Consider the following 25,055-nt stretch of genomic DNA (forward strand, 5'->3'; position numbering starts at 1 on the left):
TGTGGCCAGCCTGCAAACAGCCATCAGCCCCTCACCCAGGCTGGCCACACCCTCATGGGGTGAGGGTTCTCTCTGGGGGGCCTGGTCAGCCTGCAAACAGCCATCAGCCTTTCATCCAGGCTGGCCAGGCCCCCCAGCGGGGACCCCCTCCCTGAAAGGGCTCTGGTCAGCCTGCAAACAGCCATCAGCCTTTCATCCAGGCTGGCCAGGCCCCCCAGCGGGGACCCCCACCCTGAAGGGGGTGTGGCCAGCCTGAAAATGACCCTCAGCCCCTCACCCACACTGGCCAGGCACTGCAGTGGGGACCCCCACCCTGCAGGGGGTGTGGCCAGCCTGAAAATGATCCTCAGTCCCTCACCCAGGTTGGCCAGGCACCCCAGCAGGGACCCCCCCCCTGAAGGGGCTGTGGCCAGCCTGCAAACAGCCATCAGCCTTTCATCCAGGCTGGCCAGGCACCCCAGCGGGACCCCCACCCTGATCCGGGACACCCTTCAGGGCAAACCCTGCGGCCCCCACGCATGTACCAGGCCTCTATCCTATATAATAAAAGGGTAATATGCAAATTCACCCTCACAGCAGAGCGACTGGGAATCACTGGTCACTATGACACACACTGACCACCAGGGGGCAGATGCTCAATGCAGGTGCTGCCCCCTGGTGGTCAGTGTGCAAGTGGACATGCTCTGAGGGCTGCCGGGCTGCCAGAGGGATGTCTGACTGCCAGCTTAGGCCCAATCCCCTGGGAAGCGGGCCTAAGCCAGCAGGTGGTCATCCCCCGAGTGATCGCAGACTGTGAGAGGGCACAGGCTGGGCTGAGGGACCCTCCCGAGTGCACAAATTTTTGTGCACTGGGCCTCTAGTATTAAAATAATACAGAGTTCTCATATTACCTTCACCCAGCTTCTCCTAATGTTGCCATGTTATCACTGTAGTACACTTATCAGAACCAGGAAATTAATAATTAAAAAATACTGTTACTTATAGACTATTTGAATTTTGCCAGGTTTCCTATTAATGTCCCCTTTCTGGTCCAGGATTCAATCCAGGGTCCACATTACCTTTAAGTATCATGTCTCTCTGGTCACTTATTTTGTAAATGTTCATTAATTTGGGCTTGTCTGATGTTTCTCATGATTACATTGAGGGTATACATTTTTGGTAATAGCACGGATCTATTGTGCACTCATCAGAGTGTCATATCTGGAGGTGCATAATGGCAATCTGTCTTACTACTGGTGAGGTTAGTTGGTTAAGGTGGGAGGAGGGCTCCTGAGTTTCTCCACAGTAAAGTTACTATTTTATGGGGAGATACTTTGAGATTTTGTAAATATCTTGTTTCACATCATACTTTTAAGAATCTTAGTATCTATTGAAGATACCTGCTACAGTTATTACTGTGATGTTTGACTAATGGTAGTTTTTAATTTCCATGATTTCTTCTACACTTAGTAGTTGTAATTCTACTGTCCAATTTCTTGCATTTATTTATTACTAGAGGACTTTGTGCACCAGTGGGGTCTCTCGGCCTGGCCTGTGGGATTGGGCCGAAACCGCCTCTCTGACATCCCCGAGGGGTCCTGGATTTCGAGAGAGCGCAGGCCAGCCCGAGGGACCCCACCAATGGTGCACAATCGAGGCCGGGGAGGGACTGTGGGAGGGCTCCAGGGCATATAAGGCCCATCTCATTCAGTCCCGATCCTGATTGGCCAGACCCCAGCAGCAAGCTAACCTACCAGTCGGAGCATCTGCTCCCTGGTGGTCAGTGCACGTCATAGCAGCTGGTTGACCTATTGACTGTCTGCCCCCTGGTGGTCAGTGCACGTCATAGTGACTGGGTGACCAGTCAGCTGTTGGCCTCCTGTTGGTCAGTGCACATCATAGCAATTGTTGAATGGCCTTAGCATATCATTAGCATATTACGTTTTGATTGGTTGAACGGATGACCAGGGGACCGGACACTTAGCATATTAGGCTTTTATTATATAGGATGTAGTTATTTGTTTATATCAATATGGACTAATGGACATTTGTTTTAGTCTATAGGTTGTAAGCCATTAATATCATGATTTATTTTGTTGCTCACACTGTCCCAGATTTGACCATTGGGAGCTCCTTCAAACTGATTCCTGTGCCTTTTAACATGATTTATTTATTTATTTAATGAGAGCTTATTAATGATAGGGGGCTTTTGCTCTTACCAGTAATGAAGATTTTAAAAAATATTTTATTGATTTTAAGTGGAGGGGGGGGAGAGAGAGAGAGAAAATCGATGTGAGAGCAAAACATCATCCAGCTGCCTCCTGCACACCCCTCACCAGAAATCAAGCCCACAACTCAGGCATGTACCCTGACCAGGAATTGAACCAGCAACTTTTTGGTGCTCGGGACGATGCCCACCCAACTGAGCCACACTGGCCAGGGCCTTGCCCCATCATTTTATTTTTATGTTTTATTGATTTTAGAGAGAGAAAGGGAGGAGAGGGAGAGGGATGGAGAGAGAGAGAGAGAAAGAGAGAGAGAGAGAAAACAAAGTTAGGGTAGGCTTGAATGAACCCCGTGGAATCATGTATGAACTCATGTGTTCACATTAACCTTCCCTAACTTTATTAATTATTTAATCCACAGCTTCTCCCTCTCCCCCATATAATTTATTTGTTGAATAAGTTGGGTAGTTTGTTCTTTACAGTTTTCCATTCTGGATTTTGCTGATTGTAATTTTGTAATGGCATTTAACTTGTTTCTCTGCTGACTCTCTAGTAAATTAGTAGTTAGATAAGATGCATTATCATATTCAGGTTTAAAATTTTGGCAAGAAATACATTATAGGTGGTCATTTGTACTTACAATAGGTGATGCATAATATTTGGTACTTCCTGTTTTTGTGATGTTACTATGGATGACCATTTGCAAAATGGTAATAATTTAATCTCTTCATTCTTTATTCATTTACAGCTATATACTTCTATAAAGAAAAACTTATTTTTCATCATCTATTTAGTTACCCTGGGGTACAGTTCATATGGAAAGACAAAATAAAAAATTCACTAGAATTCTGCAAAGGCAGTTAACTGTATTAGTTTCCATTGCTGTGGTAACAAATTACCATGACCTTGGTGGCTTAACACAGATTTGTTTGATAGCTTTGGAGTTCAGAAGTCTGAAATGGGTCTGACCAGGCTGAGTTCACGGTGTCAGCAAGGCTGCACTCCTGAAGGCTCTGGGACAGTCCATTTCCTCGCCTTTCCCAGCTTTTGGAGGCTGCCAGCATATCTAGGCCCTGGGCTCACTTCAATCTTCACAGCCAGCAGTGACTGCTGATGTCTTTTTGTGCTTCCCTTCTTTCACTTTTAAGGATCTTTGTAACTATATAGGACCCACCTGGTTGATCTATTTTAAGGTCAGCTGATTAGTAAACTTAATTCCATCTGCAACTTTCATCAGGTAATTTAGCATATTCACAGGTTTTGGGAATTAGGATGTGAACATCTAATTTGGGGGGACATTCTGTCTATTATAGTGATCGTTTTTTGTTTTTGTTTTAATAGTATTATGAGCTCAGATTTTTAAAAATTTTAATGTATTTTTATTGTTGTTATCCTTGATGTTCTAATTGTCCTATCCTTGGATAGTGGAAAAGCTTATTCAAGTTGACTCCTCTTTTTTTTTTTTCATATCCTCACCTGAGGACATGCTTAGGGAGAGGAAGGAGGGGGGGAGAGAGAGAGAGACATTGATGTGAGAGCTAACATGGGTTGGTTGCCTTTTGTATGTGTCCCAACTAGGGACCAAACTCAAAACCCAGGTATGTGCCCTGACTGGGAATGGAACCAGCAACCTTTCGGTGGCACAGGATGATGCTCAACTAACTGAGCTACTCTGGCCAGGCCCCGAGTTCTTTAGACATGATCATTGAGACTTTGTTAGCTTCCTTCCTTTCTGACATGAGAAGATGTTTGGGCTCACGTTGTATGTTGCTGCCCTGGGTCTGGAGTCATCCCTTCCCGTAAGGCAAGCTTTAGTGTGCATCAGAACCACTTGGAGGGCTTATTAAAACACAGATGGATGGACCCGACCTACCTGCAGAATTTCTGATTTAATAGGTCTGGATGGGGCCCAGTAATTTGCTTTTGCCGTTTCCAGGTGGTCCTGATAATGCTGCTCTAGGGACTACACTTTGAGAACCATTGCTTTAAAGAACCCTATTCTTTTTGGTGGGAGATGGTACTTAGAGACTACAGTCTGGATGCTAGGGATGGTAATGATTCTTGGCTTTTTCAGTAAAGGAAGGAAATAACAGAAAATATAAGTTTATATTGATGTTTCCAATTCAAATTTAGACTTACATATTTTAACTTCTTTCGTACTTGTATTTTTTCTCTTAGGCTTAAAGTCTTGGTTTTTATAACATTAATAATTACTTATTTAATAAATATACACACAGTTTCAGAATAACAATACCAATATTATTTCTTATGACATTGTACTAAAAACAGTTTAAGATTTTTTTTTGCAGCAGTTCCTTTTGTCCTTAGAAAAATATCCCATTAGGGATGCACAAATTACTCTGCTTTAAAGTTATTGAAATCATTTCTTTCTGTTTGGTTAACCAATCAACTTGATACACAGATTCTTTGTTTTTGCTCTGCTTTCAGTTTTAGGGAATTTTAATTTTATTTAAAAAATAATTACCTAAATATTTAAATGGTTTCAATGTAACATCGATAAAATGAGTTCTACTTTTAATTTCTGTCCCTTCTATTTTTTTCTTTTTCCTTGTAGACAGCCGTTTAATTTGTTTTATGGTTAAATAAATGTTAATAAGCTGTACATACTTTTTTTTTTCTCCTGGGGTCTGTCCCCTTTGCCCATCTCCCTTGCAGCAATATATTCTAAAGATTACTTCAGGGCAGTATATTTATAGAGTAATCATTCATTGTCCTTGATAGAGTCAGAGTTCTCCCCTGTGAGCATTTACGAGAGTTTATTCCTCTATTGGTGGACACTTGGGTTGTTTCCACCTTTTGCTGTTATGAATAGGGCTTCAATATTACAAATAGTACATATTTTGAGGTAGTTACAATCACTGTATACAGTTTCCTGTTTTTTCTTTAATGTCAAAACATGAGCATTTCCATGTAAATGTCATGATTTAAGACAGTTTTTTTCTGATTATGAAAGTAATACAGACTTATTTAAGAGAAAAATTGAAAATTACCCTTAATTCCTCTGCTTAGGTATGCTGTTATTATTTTGATGTGTTCCCTTAGAGCCTTAACAACATTTTGTGTGAACAGTTAGAAAACAATTAGCATCATAGTACATAGTATCCTGGTTTGCTTTTTTAAAATTTTATTTATTTATTCTATATTAAAAATATATTTAAAAATATTTTTATTGATTTCAGAGAGGGAGAGAGAGAGAGATAGAAACATCAATGATGAGAGAGAATCATTGGTCGGCTGCCTCCTGCACCCCCATCCTGGGGATTGAGCCCACAACCTGGCCATGTGCCCCGACCCACGGGTTGATGCCCAACCAGTGAACCACACTGGCCAGGCTATCCTGGTTTGCTTTTATTCATAATTGCATTTTTTCATACCATAACTTTTTTTATAATTTCCTACTGGTAGATATTTAGTTTCCGGTTTTGCAGTACTATAAATCAGCGGTTCTCAACCTGTGGGTCGCGACCCCTTTGGGGGCCGAACGACCCTTTCACAGGGGTCACCTAAGACCATTGGAAAACACATATATAATTACATATTGTTTTTGTGATTAATCACTATGCTTTAATTATGTTCAATTTGTAACAATGAAATTGGGGGTCACCACAACATGAGGAACTGTATTAAAGGGTCGCGGCATTAGGAAGGTTGAGAACCACTGCTATAAATAATGTGATAACATCTGTGCTTTTTCCAAATTTCAGGTTATTATTAAAGTTGGATTTTGTAAGACTTTAAATGAAAAGGAAGTATACATTTGTTAAATACATCTACTGGTTTGCTTATTTTTGTCAAGTAAATTTCAATTTTTTCTTTTCCTTCTGGCAGGACCTTAGAAATGAAGTTGAGAAGTTACGCAACGAAGTGAATGAAAGAGAGAAAGCAGTGGAGAACCATTATAAGAGTCTTTTGAGTGAAAGTAATAAAAAATTACACAGTCAAGAGCAGGTGATCAGCCGTCTAACAGAAAGTACCAATCAAAAGGACAAGGACTTGTTGCCTCAGGTATCAAAACTTTTTTCTTTTGTATTTAGATTTCGATGTGGCGTAGGTTTCTTTAAACTTTTTTGCATGAACATTTATAGAAAAACACGTTTGGTAAAAATGATTATAGCCTTCCTGCTATATATCAGAGCACTTTGGAGCTTTCTTTCTATCATTTGGGCCTCAGGCACCAGGGAGGTAAGTTTGGAGAAATGGAAGCTCAGCAAAGGGAAGGTACTTATCCTGGGTCACATGACTAGTAAGTGGCAGTTCCAATACAGGCCCTGACCTGCTTTGCTCTGGCGCCCCCTGCTTCCCTGAGTAGGTCTTCCACAGGAACTTGCTGTTCCCCATTCGTGCCGTGCCCTTTCACTCTGCTGTACTTTCCTTTAACTGCTCCTTTTGTCTTGGAAGACCCTTCTTGTTTGATCATGTTTGATTCAGCTCAGACTTAACAGGGACCATGATGGATTCAACATGGATGGGTATTTAACTCTGCTTCCTGCTGAAGCCTCATTAACATGGCAGTGGAGAGGTAAAAAGGTATAAACCCACAGGCCTAGGAGGAGGGGAGTATGCAACAGCAGGTCGCTGTCTGGATGATAAATGAATGGGCAGGTGGTAACTACGTGGGCTTCCGCTTTCTCCACATTGCTGCTACATGCTTTGGGATGAAAAGCTAAGAAGAAGCAAGCTGGCTTACCCTATAGAACCCAGAAAGGCTCAGCAGGCAGTGCAGGTACCTGGTGTCTTAGTAAACAGGACAGGGGCTGGAACACTGGGCAGTTCGATGACCTGTTTTCTTCACTAATTGGAAATGGGAGCTTTACTTTCTGGTGAGCTGGTCTGGAGGTCACTGAGTGCATCTGAAAGCAGAGTGGAAGAAGCGGACGTGTGTGTACCCAGATGTGGGTTCCTCTGAAAGGGGAAAGATGGAAAGGTGCTGAGAGAATAGCTGAGTCCCCATCGTAAGGCTGCCAGTGATGGGTCTTTCCACACTCAGAACTTCTGAGCACTTTTACATTGAAACGTGCTTGGAGGCTGGAGTTCATCAAACAGGAGAGAAGTGTCTCAGAGGAAAGACAAAGACCAAACAGACAGAACAAAGCTACGTAGGGGAGATAGAAACAGTGGAGGATGGGAAGAAAACTAGACAGCATGACAAACTCAACGCTAACATGTTTAGATAATAAATGAGATCAGGCTCTGGTAAAGATATTTGGAAAAGAAGGGTGACCTATTGGAAATTGGTATAGATATAAAAAGTTTAATACAAGAATTAGAAAAGTTGGAAGATAAAGAGCAAGTTTTGCAGAAAATGGGAGAGAAAAGAGGAAATTGGAGCCTTGATTGAAGAGCTCCAGTATATGACTAAGAAGTTCCAGAAAGAATAAACAGGTAAAGCAGAGGGAAGAAATTTTCAAAGTAATAGAAAATTTCCAAAATGGAAGGACAGATAGCTGTGCATTGAATGGGCCTGCTCTGTTTCTAGCACAATGGATGATAAAGACCTGCAGCTCAAGGCATGTCTTTGTGATATTTCAGAACACAAAGTGAGGGTAAAATGAGCATCCAAAAAACTTCCAGAGAGAGGAAAATATGGGTGACATACAAAGTCTTCGAAATGACAGAATTCTCAGCTGGAACATGAAGCCAGAAGATGGGAGAGCAGTATTTTCAGATTGTTGAGGAAGAGTTATTTCTTTTTACCTTTCCTTTTTTTAATCCTCACCCGAGGATGTATTTTTCCCATTGATTTTTAGAGAGAGTAGAAGGGGAGGAGGAGGGAGGAGAGAGAGAGAGGAAGAGAGAGAGAGAGAGAAAGAGAGAGACATTGATGTGAGAGAGACACATTGATTGGTTGCCTCCCACGTGGGGCAGTTGAACCTGCAGCTGAGGTATGTACCCTTGACCAGGAATCAAACCCACAACCCTTCAGTCCTCGGGCCAACGCTCTACCAATGAGTCAAACCGTCCAGTTCAGAGCAGGAGAGTGATTTCCAGTCCAGCATTCTGTGCTCACAGAGCTATTAGCAAGAGTGAGGGCAGAGTAAAGGCATTTCCAGATGTTTGGTGTCTGAAATCATCTGCCTCCCATGGACTCCTTGCAGGAGATGTCTAGAGGATGACTTTAAATGAGGAAGTAACCAAAAGGAAGCATGGAATCCAGAAAGTAAGGAATTTACCCAGGATGTGAAGCCCCAGGCGGATGGCTGAGATGTAGGGAGCCCAGATTTGAGCTGTTGAGGGAGCTTAAGTTAGAATTTCTCAAAGAAACTGAAATGGAATATCACTTATCTGGAGTATCTGACTCCATCTAGAGGAATTTTTAAGTTCTTTTAGAGCAGCGGTTCTCAACCTGTGGGTCGCGACCCCTTTGGGGGTCGAACGACCCTTTCACAGGGGTCGCCTAAGACCATCGGAAAACACATATGTAATTACATATTTTTTGTGTGATTAATCACTATGCTTTAATTATGTTCAATTTGTAACAGTGAAATTGGGGGTCACCACAACATGAGGAACTGTATTAAAGGGTCGCGGCATTAGGAAGGTTGAGAACCACTGTTTTAGAGAGTTTAGAGGTAAATTAACATTAAGTACATGGCTTAGTTTTATGAACTAAGTAGACAAACAGAACAAAGCAGTTGTTACTGATTCCAAGGAAAGTAAAGAACTGAAAAGGAAAGGAGATGTAATCATGGAACTCAGTATGTATGGCTGAGCCATGAACAGTATTTGCATGGCCATAGTAATGTAAATGCGGAATATTGATTTACTAAAATTGTGATATAACTATTAGGAAAAGTGTGGGGGGGGGGGCTGATGATATAAGAGCTAAATTTTAAGACTTCTGCGATAGGAGCCAATAGATAAAATTTCACCGTAAGAAGTCAAGAAATGTGGGAATAGGAGCTACTATAGAAATGTGGAAGTAAATAACACAAAATAGCTATAGAGTTGCAAGTTGTTTTTTTCTGGGATTGGGACTAAGAGCTGAGAAGTGGAGAGGTGGAGGTGACTGTTTTCTATTTAAGCTTTACAGTACTATTAATATCTATATATATAAAAGCCTAAGTGACCATTTTGACAGGTTGACCCCTTGACCGGTTGACGGGTTGCTATGATGTGCACTGACCACCAGGGGGCAGATGCTCAATGCAAGAGCTGCCCCCTGGTGGTCAGTGCGCTCCCACAGCAGGAGTGCCGCTCAGACAGAAGCCCGGCTCACCGCTGGCAGCTGTGGTGGCAGGAGCCTCTCATGCCTCAGGGGCAACGCTACCGTGCGGCGTGGCGGCAGGCGCAGTAGGGCTGGGATGAGCAGAAGCAGCACGGTGCCTGGCCCCTGCTCAGGCTCCTCCTGGGCCGCCAACGCTGCTTCGGCACTGCTACATCCCTTGGGGATGGGGCCGAAACCGGCAGTCCGATATCCCCCGAGGGGTCCCGGATTGCGAGAGGGTGCAGGCCAGGCTGAGGGACCTCACCCGTGCATGAATCCGTGCACCCGCCCTCTAGTATATGTATAATTGGACTTTAAAATAATAAAGATAAACATCTAACACAAGCACAACAGTATGATGACAATTCTAGAAATTTAGTGTTGGCTATTTGATTCCTAGTTTTTCCTGTTACAGGTCAATGGGTTTTTACAGAAATTTGTCTATGCTGCTTTTTGGTGTGTGTTCACCTAATTTTTCTGACAAGCTTGACATGATGAATTAATTCTGATAGGCTAAGGAATAAGATGTGGTTCTTGCCCTGAATTTCTGACAGAGTGCAGAAACCTAGTTCAGGGGTTACCAGGTGTTAAGTAGGTAGTCTAGATTCTATGCTTGAACTTGGGCACAAGACCAGAGAAATGGTCTCCAGTTCTGCCGTGTTGTTGCTTGTCACCTCTTCTGCAGGGGTCGGGCTGGGGAAACTGCATTGTGCATCAGCATGAAGGAGCTTTACATGTGTGACCAGACCCCAGAGCAGTGTCTGCAGTCTTGCCTTTTTCTTCCTGGAAGTCAAATCTCCACACAGATATGGGTGGTTCAAGTTTTATCAAATTTGTAATATTTCAAGAGACACTGCCCTTCGGTGGTTGTGATATACAATCTCCCTAATCACTGCAGTAACCCCATGGGATGGGAAACGTACCCGGAGGTCACACTGGTCAGGGGGACTCAGGATTGGAACCCAGCCCCATGGGACCAGAGCCTGGGCTTTGCTCTCCGCACCTGCTGGGAGGCTGTCTCAGTGGTGCCAGAAGGAAGGTTTGTAATGACCACCACCATGCTGGCATCCGCTCTTCCAGCTGTAATAACACACAAATGGGGTGCATTACAGTTCTGTAATTGCCAGTATTTGGGGATGATGGAAGTTCCTTAGAGGACATTGTGAAGAAAAAAAGTATCTTTCCTTAAAGAGCAGGGGATAATCTCTTAATGTATTTTTTGGTGAAAACTTCCTTATGGTTTGTTTTGTTTCTTTAGAAATTCGGTGGCAAAGATTCAGAAGCAGTTCAGCAAAATCGTTATTTAATGACTGCGGAGGATCTCAAGTTCAGGAGTGAAGACTTAATAACAGAAAAGTGCTCCTCTCAACAGTCACCAGGCAGCAGAAGCATCTTCTCGGAGGTGAGCGTGCCTGAAGCGGAACGTTCACATGCGAATTCATATTCTTTTCTGACACATGTTTGGTAATTCCTTTGATCTAGGAAGCCTCAGATGCCTTTTTGCTGATAGTTGAGCTTACAACAGGTAAGAGGAGGGGCCGTGAGTCTGTGTAACTTACAGATTAGTATTCCGCAGCCGAGCATTAGTGTTTGCACTGCACAGGAAACAGAAATCGCGGCTCGTTAAAACATGAACCTCATGTTTGCTCTGGAGGGTTCACCTCTCAAGAACTAGGTAATCGCAAGTGTTAAGAACATTTTCCTGTTCAAACGCACATGTGAAAGGGCACAGCAGCCCTTCCTTATCTGGTCCCAAGTTATCTTCCAGTCCCATTTTCTTTCATTCCTTATCATCACTAACAACAGCCAACTTCTTGCAGGTTCCTGAAGACGCCATCTTTGCACGCATTGTTCCATCTCCTGGAATGCCTTTTTCTTCCTTGTTCACCCAGTGACTCCTGAACATCTTTAATGGCCCTCTAGTGTCACCTTCTCTGTGGCCCCTTGCCTGAACCCGCTTAGTAGTGATGTCTCTCTTCCTCTCTGGTGCACAGCACTGTGCATGCCCACCCATCCTAGCACTTAGTTCTTGTGTTGACATTACAGGATCCACCTTTCTGCTTTCCCCTCACTCGAGCCCTGTGCACCATGGCAGGCACCTCAGAGGTAGAGAACTGACACTCGTGTTGAGCTGCAACATCTAGCCCAGTGGTTGGCCCAGTGCTTGTTGAGTGAATGAATGACTCTGTTGCTTTGTGAGAGATGCGTAGATATTGTTCTGACCCCAGCTTGAATGAAATGCAACTTGGCAGCCAGATATGGGAAAGGAAAGGAGTTCAAGTTTTGAAAGCTGACTTTAATTAAGTTCATGCATTTAGGACAGACTCTTACACAAATTAGTTCTCTGATGAATGGCTCTGATCATGATGTGTGGTTTTGCAAAGGGTGATTCTCAAAATAATTAACTGGTGCAGCACGGGCCCAGCTATGGGAATAGACTGAGGCAGTAGGGCTGGAGCAGGGTCCTGGAGGCCTGCTTGTGTGCCAGGGACCAACACTATAGTTACTGGGTCTTAGAGAGGTTCCTAGGAGTCTACAGGGAGGGGCCAGGACAGCTGGGCTAGTTGGGGTGGATGGATCAGGGGCTATTTTACAACGGGTGTAGAAGTACTTCAGTATTTTAGCGTCAGTACTAGCCATTGCACTGAGTATCAGCTCAGTATCAGTTTGGTCCAGAGGGCATCATTGGCTGAACAGTGCGAGCTCTTTCTTAACTTTGACCATTTATGGATTTGCATTTTTCTGTGTCTTTGGAATAAGAGTGTCAGCATAGACTAGTGAGGAGCTAGAGCCAGGCCAGAAGTCTGCAGGCCTGGATTCCTCTCTTGGCTATGTCACTTCATTGGGGAAGTCCGATAACTAAACCTCACAGGACTGATATTTTGTAATTCTAACCTACGTATAGTTATTTTATTTTGACCAAATTTAGTTGGGTATTAGGATACACTCTAACCTAAGGTACAGACTATTTTGAAACAAGATAGCACCCCATCAGGTGATCTAGATGGACACATTTAGTTAAATTTTGCTATTTTGCATCATGTTTTAGTCATCTAAAAAGTATGTAAATGTTGAATAACATGTTCATGAATCTAGTGAGCAGTCTGAGTTGGATGATCTGCACCTCTCTGTGTTTAGTTTTTTTTGGTCTGGGTGGTGTTTGTACTTTCATATAACCACAAGTATAAAGTCATTTCATGGGCATTTCCCTTTTATTTAGAACCTGATGTTTAAATTATTGTGCAAAATGCCTAAGTATTTTAGCAAAGGTTTTAATTCTATTCTGCAAGACTAATTGCAAATTGTGGATAAGGATTTATAAGTTATCATTTAGGAATTGTAAATTTCAAGGTGTCAGTTTAAGAAATCCCAACTGTTAGAGGCTATAGTCCCTCCCCTCCCCCCACTCCCAAAGGTATACTTTTCAGATTGCAGTTCTTTATTTGTAGAAAATGTGGATTTCTTCTGCTATGCCCTTGGCCATTTTGTGTTAATTTAGGTTTTATCCTCTTCCCATTTCTACAAAGAACTTGAGGCTGTAATGATGTCCCCATCCACTCTGGGCAGTCTGTTTCCCTTCTAATTATTGTGTGATCCTGAGAATGAACGCGGGATGCTCAGGGAATTGAAGAACAGAGAGTAAAACCACTGACCATATTAAACTTGCAGCAGCCAGAGCTTTTTAGATCCTGGCTGTTGACATGTTTGGAACATCGCTGCTGAAGTTCCTGAGTATTAAATATCTTTATTGCAGGGCTGTGTCATAGCTACCAAGAGAGACACCACCCATCTACCAGGCCACTAAATTGCCCTCATTATCAAGAAGTGAGCCATTAAGTCCTCTTGTTACTATCTCTTCAGATTGTGGTCAACACATTGCATGTGTTTCCTTCATGCCGTTAAGGAAGCTGGGGCAGAGTAGAAAATGCCTGGCTTTGGTGTTGGAATGTCAGTTCTGCTACTTATTAGCTCTGGGACTTGGGTCAGGTCTCTTAATCTCTCTGGAACTCACCTTCCTAATCTGTAAAATGGAGAATTCCATGCTAATTTCCTGAGAGGATTAGAAATGATGTAGTGTATTAGTTAAGGTTCTTTTGGTTGCCAGCAACATAATATACAGCACTGAGTAGTTTGAGCAAATTAGCAGTGAACTAGAGTGTTTACTGGTAGCATAAGGAGGGTGTCGCAGATGCCAGGGGAGAGTCCAGCAGCCATGCCTGGGGAGAGTGAACCTGCACCAGGCCCATGGACAGCAGAAGCTTCACCCTAGGGCTCTGTCTTTTTATTTATTTATTTAGTTTTGTTTTTGTTAATCCTCACCTGAGGATATTTTTCCCATTGATTTTTAGAGAGAGTGGAAGGAAGGGAGGGGAGGAAGGGAGAGAGAGAGGGAGAGAGAGAGAGAGAGAGAGACATCACTGTGAGAGAGTCATATCAGTTGGTTGCCTCCTGCACGCCCACACACCCACCTGCGACTGGGAATCTAACTCTCGACCCTCCAGTCTGTAGGCTGATGCTCTAACTAGTGAGCAACACTGGCCAGGGTTAGGACTCTGTCTTTGACATGAGTCACACCCAGCAACTCCCAGACTGATGGTGTTTCAGTTCACATTTCTGAATCTCTAGAGAGAATCATACTAGTTTGGTGAGGACCCAGGGTCTGGCTCGCAGAGGAGAGAGGGGTCTTCCCTCTCTCGTCCCTGTGTTTTAGGGACAGTTCTCAGATGGGCCAAGGGGATGGTGGTGAGCTGGCTGGGTGGTATTCTTGGGCTGCAGAGAACAAACTGCAAAGTCAGACACAGTAGATGCGTGGTGATCGTGTCTCCTGTGGGATGAGTGTTCTCCTGTCTGGGTTGTTTCTTGTTTGGAGGGACAGCGTGGAGGTTGCTCCTGCTCAGAGGTGCCTCTCCTTACTGCCCTCCTGGCACCCCTCTACCTCTATGCCAAGGAGACCCATTGGTTTGTCAGCTCTTTCTAATGGGGCATGATTCAACACAAGGGAATAGGTGATTGATGAAATGGCTCAAATGGCTCCAAAGAGTTCATTTATTTAACAAGGGTGAACATTTTGCTTCTAGGAAGATGTTGACTCACTCTGACTCCATTATGCAAAATATCCACAAGACTCTGTGCTCCTAAGATTCATGTGGGTCCCTGTGTTGCCTCTTAGTTATTTAGTCATTAGGTATGCACGTATTGTGGCAGCGTTTGATCTGTGCCAGGCACTGTGCTGCCCACAAGGAGCCCTCAGACCCATAAACAGGTGGCTAGGCGTCTTTGGCAGGAATATCACAGGTGCGATGCTGTGTTCTCATTGTGTCCTGTCCGATGGCACATGATTTCAATTTGTCCCATTACTGGCCACGCTGACTTTGATAACTTTATGAAGATGGTGCCTGCCAGGTGTCTCAGCTATAGTTATTTTCATTTGTAATTAAGAAGTATTTGTGTGTGTGTGTGTGTGTGGGGGGGTTCTGAATTTATGTAAATACCTTGATCTTCAAACTTTCACTCACTAGTTTCCTTTTATGTTTCTTGGCTGAATTATTAATTCCCACGATGGTTGGCAAATGGTGAGTTTTCTAATTCCATCATTCCTTCTACATTTGTTAGTTGTTGTTCTACTTTAAAGAAAAGCGCACTCTTCTTCCCATTTATTCATTTATTCATATCAATATGGACTCAAGAATTCATATTTTATTCAGTAGGTTATAATGTTACTACTGTTATTTATTTTGATGCTCAAATTATTCCAGAGTTGGCCTTTTCTTAAAAAAAATTTTTTTTATTGATTTCTTTTTAACTTTAAGAGAACATTTTTTTGATAAATCACAGAGGTAGAAGAAGTAATTCCTAGAAGAAATGGCCTTAGGAAAAAGTTATGGAGGTAAAGGAAGGGCCCTTGGCGCTTAGGGGCGAGGAAGATAATGGTAACATGCCGGGGCAGGGAGTGAGAGGGGGAAGGAGGGAGAAGAGGAAGGGGAAGGAAAAGGAAAAGGAAAAGGCACAGGCATGCTCCCAGGAGGAGGAGTGCCTGATTTTTTTTGTTTGTTTGTTTTTTTTTTTAGAGAGAGAGAGAGAGGAAGGGAGAGGCAAAGGCAAAGGAAAAGGCACAGGCATGCTCCCGGGAGGAGGAGTGCCTGATTTTGTTTGTTTGTTTTTTAGAGAGAGAGAGAGGAAGGGAGAGGGAAAGAGAGAGAGAAATGTCGAAGCATTGTTTGGCTGCCTCCTGCATGCCATCCACAGGGATCAAGCTCACAACCCAGCATGTGCCCTGACCAGGAATTGAACTGGCAACGTTTCAGTGCACGGGATGACACCCAACCAACTGAGCCATACAGGCCAGGGCCAGACGTGGCCTTTTCAAACTGGCTCCTTTGTCCTTCTGGAAACACACTGCATCATTATTTAAGCAATTCCATCTTTCCTGGCATTACAGAATTGTATTGTCCTTGATTTTCTTGCCCCAATACTGGCACTGGCCGTTTCTCTCGGGATCCCTTATAGTGCACATTTAACTTTATCTGCTCTATAACTCCACGAGGTGGTGGTTATTGTCTACCATTTACAGATGGAATACCAAGGCTTCAGTAAATAACCTCCTAGGTCCCAGAACTGGTAAGAGGCAGAGACAAAATTTGAACCTTAAAAATAAATTCATAGTGCCCTGGCTGGGTAACTCAGTTGGTTAGAGTGTCGTCTCAATACGAAAAGGTTGTGGGTTCGATCCTGGTCAGAGCACATACAAGAATCAACCAATGAATACATAAATAAATGGAACAATGAATCGATGTTTCTCCCTCTCTCTCCCCCCCACTCCCTCTCTCTAAAAAAAATCAATAAAATAAAAATTCACATTTGTGAAGGCTAATTCATAAAATTACATCCCCAGTGCATACATGAGGAAACTAAAACTCATAGGGGTTTGTTAACTAGTTACCTGGGTTACGTAGCTGCTAGGTGCAGAGCTCCAGTCAGGTATCTGTACTGGTAGCATCACTCTGTTCGGATGCCTGTAAAGCACGACTCACTTGACCTCTTCTACTTGAATGTAAGTCCCTTATTCCTAATACTTGTCAGGTTTGGGTTTAGAAAATTTTTTTTTGAACAAGAGCAGTGTGGAAAGGCATTCTCTATAGTGTTGTGAAAATAATAACCAGAAGCTCTGAGGGATGGCTATTTGATGATGGGCAAATAGGGTAACTATGATGGTTCTCTGTGATAGCTATTTAGTGTTGGGAGCACAGCTCCACTTTATTCAGAGGGAAGTGATGGCCGGTCATTCCCCACTCCTCCTGCAGGTGGTGCTCACTGACCGTGGCCTGATCCAGAGCCCGGCACTAGGGATCACCTTTGTTTGGATTTAGCACCCACCTAGGTTTGCATAATGTAAGGATGTGCTCTTTTAAAATTCTTCTCTTAATGTCAGATACCCATTGTCATTTCCAGGAAAAGCAACAATTAGACTATGAAGAGCTGATTCAGGTCTTAAAGAAAGAGCAGGACATCTATGCCCACCTGGTAAAATCTCTGCAGGACTCAGACAGGTAAGGGTTTCTGTTTGGACATCACACATACGTGAGTGTGAGCACTTATTTGAATAAGTGCTGGTTGTTTCTGAGGCAGCAAAGTTTGCGTAGGAAGCTCAGAGTGCTTGGATGGTGACTGCCTTGTTTAAGCCAGATATACCTATTTTCTAGCAAGAATTGTCTGACTCTTGACAATAAATTTAGGATTTTCACTCAGATTTTTATAATACATTATTATAGATTTAGAAGGTGCTTCTATGTATTATCTCCAGTGATCCTCACAGCAGTTCTGTGAGGTAAGTAATACTGTTATTCCTGTTTTCCATAAAGCATTTGCCATGAGCGGTTAAGCGACTTGTCCAAAGTCACATGGATGATGAGTGACAGAACCCCACAACTCACTCAAGTGACTTGTGTCTTTACAGAATTGCTGGGATGATTTGGTGCCTGGGAGTGTGGCGAGGAGAGTTGATTACAGGCTAGAGGTCTTGTCGTAGCCCTAGCTCTGTGTCCACAGACAAGTGGCCTGCCCTGGGCCGCTGTTTGCCCATCTGTAAATACAGGGGTGGCCTCAGTGATTTCTCATAGTAAGAAATCATCTCTCTCTGCATCAAGATAGTAACAGGTGAAAGGGATGATGTCTGGGGTTCTTTTCAAAACAGCACAGAAGCAGAGGAAGTGGACAGAGATACTGTGGAACAAGATTGCCATGGCTTCCTGGTTGGGGCTGGGGTGGGACTAGATGGGGCAAAGGAGTGGAAGTCAGTTCTCGGAGGTGGTCAGGGTATTGTCCAGGCGTCTACAGTTTGGAACAACCAGAGCTCAGACCTGGAGTGGAAGTCAGTTCTCGGAGGTGGTCAGGCGTCTACAGTTTGGAACAACCAGAGCTCAGACCTCCCTGGCTCCCGAGCCTCTGCCCTTCCCGAGACGTCTCTTGAGAACTCGGACAGTTTTCACTTCCCTGGGACTTAGCTTTCTCACGCTTGGCTCTATTGGGATTTGAGGCTGGGTAATTTTTTGTTAGGAGGGGCTGTGCATTGTCTCATTTAGCAACAGCTCTGACTTTCTCCACCACATGCCGGTAGCTCCCTTCCATGCCCCAGTTGTGACAACTGTCAGTGTTGCAGATATTGCCACTTGTTCCCTGGGTGCCAGGATTGTTTCCAGATGGGAATCACTGATGTAACTCATGAGAATCAGACATTTGGCTTACAAATGTTATCTTTTTGGGGGAGTTTTCAGGATGTGTGGAAGGAAGGAAATAATGTGTTGAGTATTTAGTATGTGTTGGGCACTATGCTGTGTTCTTTCCCATATAACACCTCATTTAATCCTCAAGACAATCTTGAAGGAAAGATACCACCCTGTTTTACAGAGGAGGAAATTAGGACTAAGGCCTGAGGTCATGGAGCTAGCTGTTGGTGGTTTGCCTTTTGGTGCTTGGGTCTCTGACTGCTCATTTCTGCCTCTTTCCCTACCACGTTCCAGAGAGAGGAATGCACAGGGCTTTTACTTCCTTTGCTTCTTTTGTTCCACCAAATCCCTGCACCTTGAAAAGACTCTAGAGTTGGGGAAACATAAATAATAGACAGGAGCGCAGCAGCGAATGGAAGAGGGAGCGAAGCAGTTAGCTTTCCCAGCCCTAATCGCACGAGCTTTGCTAAAACAATCTCCTTTTTTCTTTTTCCTGGTTAAATGTGTCTGCAGCCCAGCCGTATCCAAGCGCGTGCTGCGCTGTGACACTCTGGAAGGTTTTCCATCAGCCTGACAAATTGGTCATTATGATTGTCTTGAAATGGAAGTAGGTACAAGTTGCTGGTAGGGCCCCTGGCTTTGCAAGAAGACGGCTTCACAATGAGCCATCGTCAAAGCAGTGAGCATAGAAGATTAGACATAATGGTTTATTTTCCTTCCAATATATGTTGATTTATGTGTGCAGTCCGGTGGATGGAGCTGAAAGAAATTTGTGAAGGAGAAGTGGGGCTTGAGTCTGCAGCACATATACTTAGAGCAATAGCTTGTATCTGTTTCGGGGTGTGGACTCCTTTTGAAAAGTCTGTTGAAAGCTTACGGGCCCTCTTCCTAGAAAAAGCCACATAGACAGTTCCAAAGTGCTGATGGACACTCTCAGGGAATGATGGGTCAGATGCTGGGTAGAGAGTGATACATTACTTGGTGTCCGAAAAAGGAGGCTTTCTGACGCGTTAGTGTGTTTTGGTAGTCTCGAGAAATGTTCATATAGTTTGACTGTCATTGCACTGCTGGGAACTTGTCTTAAGAAACTAACCAGAGTGTGGAACAAGGCTTAGGCACCGAGTTCAGTGAAGCGTTGTTTATGTTACTCTGATTCGGCTGGGGTCTCTGTTCTTCTGAGAGCTGGGGTAACAGTTCAGACCCCTGCCGTGTGCACAGCAGTAGGAGTTCACAGTCCTTCTTGTGGCACGTGCATGGCCCAATTAGGAGCCACTAACCATGTGACTATTTAAGTTTAAATTTTAAAAAATTAGGCATTTAGTTCTTTGGTGTGCTAGTCACAGTTCAGACGCTCTGTAGGCGCTTTTAGCTCGTGGCTGCTGTATTAGATAGTGCAGATACCGAACATTTCCATCGTCAGAGGGATTCTGTTGGACAGTCCTCCCCAAGTTCAATGCCAGTTCTGGGAGGTGTGCATTTTCATGGCCTCCTCTGAGTTCCAGGTTGCTCTCTATATAGCTTAGCACTGTGTCACAGTGACCCTGATGTCATACTCGGCTCTCCCTCCTAAGATAACCCATTCCACCATGTATTTGGGCGGGGCTGACCAACCACAGTGGAGTTCTGTTGGTCTTTAAATTGGTCCTTCCCTCCCTCTTTTTATTGACTTTCTTTGTTCTTCATTTTTCTCCCTTCCTGTCCCTCACCCTTACCCTATACCACCTCTTTTTGGAGTGACACACAGACATTCTCTCTTGTCTCCTCTCTTCTGAAGCCTGGGGGCCAGGTGACACCGGGCCCCGGAGAGCCTCCCTTTTTATGCCCAAGCCCTCACAGGCATTTCCCAACAGAGACATTCTGCAGAGTTAAACTATTTTCACTTATTTCCATCTGTAGCAAAAACCTGGAAGTGATCCCGATGCACACTGATAGGGGAGGAGTTAATGCTACAGAGTCAAAAAGTGATGTTTGCAAACAATTTCCAAACATGTAGGGAAATATTTAAGTGAGGAACACACAACTTAGCATTGCACATCCATTTCAACCTTATAATAATACTCAGGGGGAAAGATTGGGAGGAAATACAGTCTGCCAAGTGTTTATTGGTAGTGGGATCATGGTAATTTTTGTTTTGTTTGTTCTTTTGTCTTATATTTTAAATTTCCTATAATAAACATATTTACTTTTATAAACAGAAACAACCACAAATGACATAAAAATCAAAGGGAAGGCTGGCAGGGTTTTGCATCTTAAAGCACAAATGGGTCTGTTTTTTAATTTCTGTTGTCTTATTTTACCAAGTGTCAGCAACCTGCAGGCTGAGTTAAACAATATCCTTGCCCTTCGGAAGCAGCTGGAGCGGGATGTGCTCACCTATCGGAATCTGCAAAAGACGCTGGAGGAACAGATCAGTGAAATACGGAGGCGGGACGGTACACGCTCTTGTATTTATTTCTCTTTGGTTTTTCCACTTGGAGGACTGGGACTGGACTCTAAGGGAGTCCTAAACTCCAGTAGGACATGAGTCACCACAGGATTTCATCTGCGGGTCCTTTTTCATGGTGACTGTCAGTGTTTTCTCTCCCAGTCTGTAGCCGTCTGGCTTCGGTCTTCATAGTGGAAGACCCAGCAAATGTGTGAATTCTGCAGAGCTCTGCTACAGGACTGTTTCCCTCTGCCTCTCTTGGGTTCTGTAGCATTTGATACTTCTAGTTCCAGGTGACCTTGGAACCTTACAATACCCCTTACGACAGCCCTGGCGGCCCAGAACGTCCGGGCTCTGCCTCCCACAGCACCCCATGCAGAGCCCGGACTACAGACACGTGAGGGTGAGGTTGCTGCTTCATATTCAAACACTGCTTTTTGCGTTGTCGTGACCGCAGTGGACTCTCTTAGGGAGGGCTGCAAGATGAGGGTCCTGTGGTTCTTGGATTGCTGTGCTTCTCACAGGAATGTTTGGCCCTCTCCCTTCCTAGAACCTGAGCCCCTTAGTGTCTGGCATGGAATCTTCTCCCTTTCTGTATCTCTAGCCTGGCATGTGTGGGATAAATTGGTAATAGTGGTGGGCTTACCATTTCTTGAGCAACTACTATGTACAAGGCACAGTGCCAGGCAATTAACTTCTCATCCCTGATCCTGACAATTATCCCGTTAGGTAGAGTAGGTATTGACTTTATTTTACAGATGAAGAAATGAGGCTCAGGGGTGGAGTGGGACTTGGTTTACCCAGATGTGAGCCAGGACATCTTCCTTTGAAGTGCAGCTCTTCCTAGTGCATTAAGTGTAGCAGCTGTTACCCCGTGTGTTAAATGAGGTCATGTCTGTGGATGTGCCTCACTCAGTAAATAGCCTGCCCCTTCCCTGCGCCTTCCCTCCCTATTAGAATGTGACCTTTGCTGCAGAGCAGCAATTTCAGCTGTTTTCATCTCACGGCACATAAACTAACTATAACATTCTGCAGCACACCAAAAATATATTTTTTTTGCTGATCTAACAACAACAACAAAAGGGTATAATTTTGGTTTATTCACACCACTGGACGGCTATTGTTGTGTTGGCTGTTGTCATTTTTTTATTTGACAATCTAAGGGGAAAGAGGTCAGTGCCCCTGACTACATAGTCGGGTATTGCATGTTTTAAACATTCTTGCGGAACACTGGTTGAAGACGGCTGCTGCAGAGCAAGTGGGCCCTTATGTAGGTGACTCGACTCTCTTATCTAAGATGTAGCAGGCATTTTCTGCACTGGGTATGCTCGCTACCATGGAGGCTCTGCGGCCAGTAAAAAATACATTAGGCATTTATTTCCCTTGAGTTCTACCCTTGAAGGTCACATCTAATTTTCCTGTATTCTCACCTAAACAGAATCATTCCCTCCTTTAAACTGAAATCACCATTTTCTTGTGCCACTCAGGCACAACACTTGATATGCAAATTATAATTCAGAATTGGCTACAGTGAAAGCTTCTGCAGCCCATGATGAAACCACACTTTGAGACATCAGCCTGTAGAGAAAGAAGGGAAAATTACTTTTGCTCCAAAGCTTAGACTCCCTATGCGTACTTCTGTCCCTCTGTCCCCACCCCCACCCAACTCAGACTGCCAGAGATGGATTGCACTGGGACTGATCTTGGAAGGATCTATTTCTGATTTTCTTTTTCTCCTCCCGCCACTTTGTTTTCTTTTTAGCAGGAGAACCATTTTCGTTTTATAGTGATCAAACATCTTATCTAAGTATTTGCCTTGAAGAGCACAATCGGTTTCAAGTGGAGCATTTTTCTCAAGAAGAACTTAAGAAAAAGGTATTTGCCTGTTACTTTCAATGCTCTTTTGGTTATTTGTTGTCTCTTGGGTTCCTGATCAGAGGTGTAAGATTCTCAAACCCCCTTTCTCTCCTTTCTTCCCTCTCCTCCCTGCTTGCCTTTGCTCCTTCATGCGTGTTAGCTGGAGAGCCCTCCCCAGGTCTGATACACTCCTTAGGCTCAAGGACCAGCCCAGCTCGAGCTGCTGTAGGACATGTTCTCCAGTCCCTCCACGTAGAGTTGGGCCACCTTTCCCTCAGGTCGCTCACCTCTCTTCTTGTACCAGGCACATCGATTCCCTTCGCATGCGGGTCTGCAATTATCAGGGTGTTGTCTATTTCCTCTGCTAGGCCGTGAGCACCCCATTTATCTCTGGTTTTCCAGTACCTGGCACACGTAGTGGGAGTTAATAGATGCTTTTTGAAAGAATAAACGTTCAAGTTTGATCAATAACTCTTTTTTGAAACTGAAAAGGTTTTTCAATCTGTTGATTGTTGGTGTGGTTAGAATGGTTTAATATTTCAAGGTTCTAAGAATAGAATAAGAATAGGAAGTGTGAGCTCAGAGGAGACTGTTTTATTGTAAAATTATCATACCTGTATGACAGATTCAGTTTCTGTCTTGGAATAGCTTACATTCTGATAGAGTGAATAGACTTGTAAATAAGGAATTGCAATGCGGAGTGCAGGGGTTGCTGTAATAGGCAGATGTGCAGGGTGTGGAGGTAGCAGAGAAGGAAAGGTTAACTGTTGGGGTTGGGAAGAAAGCGTCTCAGCATAAGTGAGGCCCTAAAGTGGGTTTTGAAGAATGAATAGGAGTTTGTCTGGGTAGAGGGCTTTTTTAGCAGAAAAGGGGAAAATAGCCGGTGTAAGGCACAGAAGTAAGAAATACTAGTAGAAATGAGAATTATGAAAATTTCAGTATTGTGGGAGGAGTAAAGCAAGGAGCATGAGGCATTTAATGTTTGAAGGTAAAGGAAATGGGGACGATATAGCTGCTGCTAGTACCTACTGTGGCTGTGTTAAGGGCAGGAAGTTGTTCATTTGGTTGACATGTGGTAAGTGTCACATAGTGTTTATAGGATCAGAATATCTTATATTTCCCATTATAACCTTGAGGATCGGGTTCAGTTTGTACTCAGGTGTTGGTATATTTTGGACGTCTGCTATAGATAGTCTGGGTGGGTAGGATTTCCCACTTTACTTGAGGGGCTAATGATTACCCTGTTAAGAAGTCCTTGGGAAATTACTGGCCATTGGGATTTGAAACTTGCTGGGAACAAAGGTGGTGTCTGCTCAATTGCTTATGTACCTGGCCTAGCAAGACCTGTACCTTAAGGAGGAGCACTGGGCTGGGATTGTCCGGATCTCAGCTCCAGCCTGGCTGTGCCTCTGTGGAGGCAGCTGCCCTTTCCCACATGGTGAGGCGCGTTGGCTGTTACCTGCCATTTGTTCTCCAGGCACCCCCAGCTGTGGGACCTTGGACAGTGAAGGTCTTTCCACCTCAGGCTCTTCATTGTAAAATGGGGATAATTATACTTAGTCTATCCACCTCCTCAAGATTTTTGAAAAGAATAATCGACTCAAGCTTGTGGGAGTATTTTAGTAGCTGTAAATTGCTTTGTAATTGAAGACTATTATTATTACTGACACTGCTAGGTGAGTGTACAAAGAAGGCGATGCTGTAAAGTAAGGCTCTGACAGTCTCAGAAACTTCATTCTTGGGCATTTTCCTCCCGGGGGCCTCAAGTACAAGGTAGTGTTAACAGTTATTAGCTGTACCAAGGACTTTAGTGCACTGAGACCATGATCTGACTCAATTCTCGCAGTAACCCATTCCACAGATGAGGAATTGGAGGCTTAGCTTAGGCCACTTGCCCAGCACCTCTGCTGTGAAGTTCTGGCTCTGGGATTAGAGGACAGGCATGCTGGTGTTTTCCCCCCACTGTCCTCAGGGCAGCCTGAAGCCTGGAATCAGACCGCCTGGTTCTCCAATCTGTGCTGCTGAAAGGTCTGCTCAGTAGGAAGGTCTGTGCCCAGGAGTGTGGTCCTGGGGAGCTGAAGTCTGCTTGTGGGTATCCAGTTCTCTCTCCTACCTCCTAGGTCAGCGACCTCATACAGCTCGTGAAGGAACTGTATACAGACAACCAGCACCTGAAGAAAACCATCTTTGACCTCTCCTGCCTGGGCTTCCAGGGGGATGACAGACTTGAGTCAACAGAACAAGTGGAGGTAAGAAAAACCGACCTTGTCATGTGCTAATTACAAAAAAATAACAACCCCCCAGGTTTCTCAAGACTGCGCCTGTCCTGGGGAGCCTCTAGAGAAATTCCCTCGGCTTGGTTGGGGTTTTGAGGGCCCTCTCGGGTCAGCAGGTCTGTCCACAGGATTCCTCAAGTTTGGGCCATGTTTGCGTGGACACGATCAGAACGTTGTGATGCCTTTGACTCCAAGCCCGGCCCTGAGGTCTGTGCTGCAGATGGCACATCTGGAAGAGAGGTGCGGTCTGAGGGATTGGAGAGTTGCCAAATCACCCAGATAATTTGGGTAGTGTAGATGCAGCCTGTAGTTCCCTGGGATTGTGTCCCGAGGGAGAGAGGCCCA

At 44.2% G+C, this 25,055-nt stretch overlaps 1 protein-coding gene across 2 annotated transcripts in view; it reads left to right on the plus strand.

The window, feature by feature from the left end:
- The window catches only part of CDK5RAP2 (CDK5 regulatory subunit associated protein 2), a 157,074-nt gene that overhangs the window by 64,365 nt on the left and 67,654 nt on the right, over positions 1-25,055 (plus strand). Inside the window, exons 13-18 of one of the 2 annotated variants that reach the window (XM_014550189.1) lie at positions 6,054-6,230; positions 10,688-10,831; positions 16,879-16,976; positions 20,454-20,584; positions 22,340-22,452; positions 24,555-24,683. In XM_014550189.1, the coding sequence (XP_014405675.1) occupies positions 6,054-6,230; positions 10,688-10,831; positions 16,879-16,976; positions 20,454-20,584; positions 22,340-22,452; positions 24,555-24,683 (792 nt within the window). The remainder of the gene's footprint in view (positions 1-6,053; positions 6,231-10,687; positions 10,832-16,878; positions 16,977-20,453; positions 20,585-22,339; positions 22,453-24,554; positions 24,684-25,055) is intronic. The other variant, XM_014550190.1, reaches the window with a different exon arrangement.

Source organism: Myotis brandtii, unplaced genomic scaffold (genome assembly GCF_000412655.1).
Source record: "Myotis brandtii unplaced genomic scaffold, ASM41265v1 scaffold589, whole genome shotgun sequence".
In the NCBI taxonomy this organism is placed as follows: domain Eukaryota; kingdom Metazoa; phylum Chordata; class Mammalia; order Chiroptera; family Vespertilionidae; genus Myotis; species Myotis brandtii.